General features: G+C 41.5%; 1 protein-coding gene across 2 annotated transcripts in view; it reads right to left on the bottom strand.

Moving 5' to 3' along the window:
* Positions 1–568: 568 nt before the first annotated feature.
* The window catches only part of ATP5F1C (ATP synthase F1 subunit gamma), a 12,263-nt gene continuing 8,219 nt past the window's right edge, over positions 569–4,612 (bottom strand). The window contains exons 9-10 of one of the 2 annotated variants that reach the window (XM_029286103.1): positions 3,374–3,418; positions 569–708 (exon numbers count right to left, since the gene is read on the bottom strand). In XM_029286103.1, coding sequence (XP_029141936.1) covers positions 3,412–3,418 — 7 coding nt within the window. In that variant the 3' untranslated portion in view covers positions 569–708; positions 3,374–3,411. The remainder of the gene's footprint in view (positions 709–3,373; positions 3,419–4,612) is intronic. The other variant, XM_015825929.1, reaches the window with a different exon arrangement.

The following is a 4,612-nucleotide window of genomic DNA, read 5'->3' as shown; positions in this document are numbered from 1 at the left end:
AAAAAGCACCTTTGGGATCTACTACTGTGTCTTCAAAAAGCAGTTTTAATTTGTGATTTTTAAAAAAAATATATGTGTCAGTGCTAGGGAACAATTGCCTTTGTGGGGTCCTGGTTGCTCTCTGAGCTTGGTGGTTTTCTTGAAGATGTTTCATTACCCAACTAGGTAACATCATCAATGGTTTTTGGTCCGCGATTCAATTTTCTTTGTAGCAGGCCAGTTAAAAAAAAGCTTGTCCCATTTTAAAGGATGCCCATATTGGAGCAAGCCACTTAAAATCTCTACAAGATTGAGAGAAAGTTTTGAGCGCAGATCATCTTCAAATTAAAACCATTCATTTAGTGACAGTTCAAAGTTACAACAGCACTGAAAAAAAGGGGACTTACGACCACTTTTAACAACTGTCTTCCTTAGCAGTGGAAATGTCAAGACTCAATCGTGGTCATAGGTTGAGGACTACCTGTATCTAATTGCGCAAACTGCGGCACTGTGAACATCCTGTTATGAAGCTGTCCCTGTTCCATCACCTTTCACGCCCAGTTTTCCTGACAATCACATTAACGGAGGAAACTTTCATGTAGGACTTTATTTGCAAATACAAATTTCAAACAGACGGGGGATTCTCTGCCTGAGAATTCTCCACAGAACGACAGATTAATAATCTTCTCCCTTGAGAAAGGAACTGCTTGCTGGAAGACTCTCCTTTATCTATAAACAGAAACGATGCATTATAAAAAGAGCTTGAACTCAAATTCATAACTTAATTGAATGTTTCATTTACCGATCCTCCAGTTCCGTCAAACGGTGAACCACTTCTACGTTCCTCCTCCCCCCCCCCCACTTGCTGTCTTGGCCTCAGCCTCTAAAAAACTCTTTGTAGAGGATTTGTTAATTAAATAGTTAAAATTGAGCTGGGTGCTCCGGTCGTAACAACCGGTGTGATTTAATTGAGACTCTAGAAAGAGTACAGAGAAGAGCAACAAAGATGATTAGGGGAGTGGAGGCTAAAACATATAAGGAACGGTTGCAGGAATTGGGTATGTCTAGTTTAATGAAAAGAAGGATGAGGGGGGACATGATAGCAGTCTTCCAATATCTCAGGGGCTGCCCCAAAGAAGAGGGAGTCAAGCTATTCTCCAAAGCGCCTGAAGGCAGGACAAGAAGCAACAGATGGAAACTAACCAAAGAGAGAAGCAACCTAGATCTAAGGAGAAACTTCCTGACAGTTAGAACAATCAACCAGTGGAACAATCTGCCTCCAGAAGCGGTGAATGCTCCAACACTGGAAGTTTTTAAGAAGAAACTGGACAGCCATTTGCCCGAAATGGTATAGGGTTTCCTGCCTGAGCAGGAGGTTGGACTAGATGACCTCCGAGGTACTTCCAACTTTATTATTATTATTATTATTATTATTATTATTATTATTAATAATTATTATTATTATTATTATCCATCCATCCATCCATCCATCCATCCATCCATCCATCCTTCTATCTATCTATCTATCTATCTATCTATCTATCTATCTATCTATCTATCTATCTATCTATCTATCTATCTATCTATCTATCTATCATCTATCTATCTATCCTGCCTCCAGAAGTGGTGAATGCTCCAACACTGGACGTTTTTAAGAAGAGACTGGACAGCCATTTGTCCGAAATGGTATAGGGTTACCTGCCTGAGCAGGGGGTTGGACTAGATGACCTCCAAGGTCCCTTCCAACTTTATCATCATCATTATTATTATTAATTCCGTAAGACGGATCCTTTTTTAGTTCACACCGAGTTATCTGGCAGCTCACAGTGGGGATTTTTAACTGCTCATTTTTGAAGGGCTTGCAATAGCTTCCCAAACGGATCTCAAATAATACTTTAAAATTGCAGCTCATTATAATACAGGCGGAAACATTACAGATAATAAACACTATCTTAGGAGAAATATTCTCCCTTGTAAGGCTTTATCTAAGGTGGTGTGTTGAAACCAATGCCGGAATCAGTAACAGATTGTAATGGAATTAAGGCAAATTTCTATGGCAGGGGTCCCCAACCTTGGCAACATTAAGACTTTTGTGGACTTCAACGCCCAGCTTTGCTGGCTAAAGAATTCTGGGAGTTGAAGTCCACAAGTCTTAAAAGTTGCCAAGTTTGAAGACCCCTGTTCTAAGGCAATATTTCTCAAACTTGGCAACTTTAAGATACAGGGACTTCAATTTCCTCATGCTGGCTAGAGAATTCTGGGAGTTGAAGTCCACACGTCTCTAAATTGCAAAATCTGAGAAACACTGCTCTAATCCAAACAAGAGGAAAATCTCTAACTCGCTCCTGCTGGTGTTTGTGCATTAGGTGGCTGCTTTAAGTGGAATTCGTGAAAGTTAGTACAAGCTTACAAACTTAAATGTAGTTTTTGAGAGCCAGTTTGGTGTAGCGGTTAAGGCGCTGGCTTAAAAACCAGGAGATGGTCCCGCCTTAGGCATGAAAAACTGGCTGGGTAATTTTAGGGCAATCATCAGGAGACTGTGAGTTCTAGTCCCACTTTAAGCCTGAAAGCCAACTGGGTGACTTTGGGCCAGTTACTTTCTCTCAGCCCAACCCACTTCACAAGGTTGTTGTTGGGAGGAAAAGAGGAGGAGAAAGAAGTATGGTGTTTGTTTGCTACCATCCCAGTTACTTATAAAATAATAAAAAGGTGGTATACAAATTGGATGGATGGATGGATGGATGGATGGAGACAGATGACAGACATGATAGACAGATAGATAGATGACAGATAGGGTAGATAGATAGATAGATAGATAGATAGATAGATAGATAGATAGACAGACAGACAGACAGACAGACAGACAGACAGGCGTACATGACAGATGATATAGTCAGATGATAGACCTCAGTGTGGAATGTCTTTTACTACATTTAGTTGGTTTCTCAGCTACAGTTTCTGTTATCAAAACAGTTTATCTGCAATGGTTTACTTTCAATTAACCTCTGATCTGGAGGACAGCCATGCTGCTTTTGAAGAAGACCCATGTTTCAACTGAGAGAACGCCAACGCCAGTTAAATCTTCGGCCTCGCTGATCTACTCTATACCCCCCCAGTATCCACCAATAAGAAGCATAGTTTCACAGTATTTTAATACATCGACATCCATAATAATGAAAATACCCTGGCTGATTAACATCCATCTTGCACATATATTACAGGCATGGAATTGATTTTTTTTAGTAAAAATGCTGGCAGCCGTGATTGGTGCAATTGTCAATCATTTGCAAGCGAGCATCTGAACCAAAGCAGAAAGTCAGCTAAACATTTCCCATGGTCTCCTTTTTTTTTTTTTTTTTTTGGGCTTGGCTTATAATTTACGATCCCGTTTTACCTGTTGATTCTGGATGAAATTCACTTTCGGATTAGCCCTTAGGTTCTTGATTGTGGAGTTGTTATTTTTTTAAAAAAAAAGACACACAAAAAAAACATGCAGTGAAGCATCAAGCAATGCAGATTAAGGCAGAGAAATCGCTGCAAACACACAAGGTAGAATCAACATGCGTTAATGAATTGTGCTGGTTTAAAATTAAATGGTAACCTCAAACGAGGTAATAAGACGGGCCGATTAGCGGATGGATTACAAAAAAGGCAATCATTTTCCATTCTACGCCGCATTAGATTCCTTCCCCCCACCCTCCATTTAACGGTATTATGGCAGAAAAATATTAAAGAATCAATTTTTGCCTCCTATGAACGTCTCTGTAAAAAAAAAAAAATTAGGCAGAATCTGAGCTTTGCGGGAAACCGCGTGGGATCTCTATGGCAGAAGATTGGGTGGCAGCTGCTGCAGACCTGGCTATCAGTGGGGATTAGTAACCGTGTGTCAACTGAAAACTCCCCACAAATTGTCCTTGAAACAAGTGACTTTTAGGGAAAGTTCACCCTGTCTTCCATTGCAGCTTGCCGAAAACTTTTCGAGGTTCCACTTTAAGACCTCCCCCTAAGAAGGCAACCTGGACCCCTCGTGGTGGCGGGTCAGACCCGCCATGAAGTAAAGCGTATTCTTGATTCTAGAATTTTTAAAGGGAAACTGCAGTACTTAGTGCAACGGAAGGGATATTCGCTGTCTGAAGCCACTTGGGTGAAGGCTAGCAATGTGAAAGCCGACAGACTCGTCAACAGGTTCTATAGGACAGGGCTTTTCAACCTTTTCACCCATGGTACCATTTTTAGGATATGGCAATATCCGAGTACCACCAGTCGCCTAGCAAGGTGTCAAAAACGTGACCAAAAAAAAGAAAAAGAAAAAAACTGATGAAGTACAGGTAGTCCTCGACTTACAACAGTTCGCTTAGTGACTGTTCAAAGTTATACAATGGCACTGAAAAAAGTGCCCCCCAAGCCACAGCCAAGCAAGACACCTGCCTGCCCACCCGGCGGCGCTCTTCCTCCTGTCCGAGGTTTTCATTGTTGTGAGCATTTCTGTTGAGGATTGGCAGCGGGGGTGGGGTGGGGGGTGTTTGGTTTTTATTCCCCCCCCCCGTCTGCTGGGTGGTTGCAGCAGGTTTTGGTCACTTCACATGACCCTGGGACACTGTGACCGTCATAAATATGAATCAGTTGCCAAGCA

This window comes from Protobothrops mucrosquamatus, unplaced genomic scaffold (assembly GCF_001527695.2).
Source record: "Protobothrops mucrosquamatus isolate PMUCROS unplaced genomic scaffold, P.Mucros_1.0 scaffold2885, whole genome shotgun sequence".
NCBI classification, from domain to species: Eukaryota; Metazoa; Chordata; class Lepidosauria; order Squamata; family Viperidae; genus Protobothrops; species Protobothrops mucrosquamatus.
This window is presented reverse-complemented; position numbering and strand designations above follow the sequence as displayed.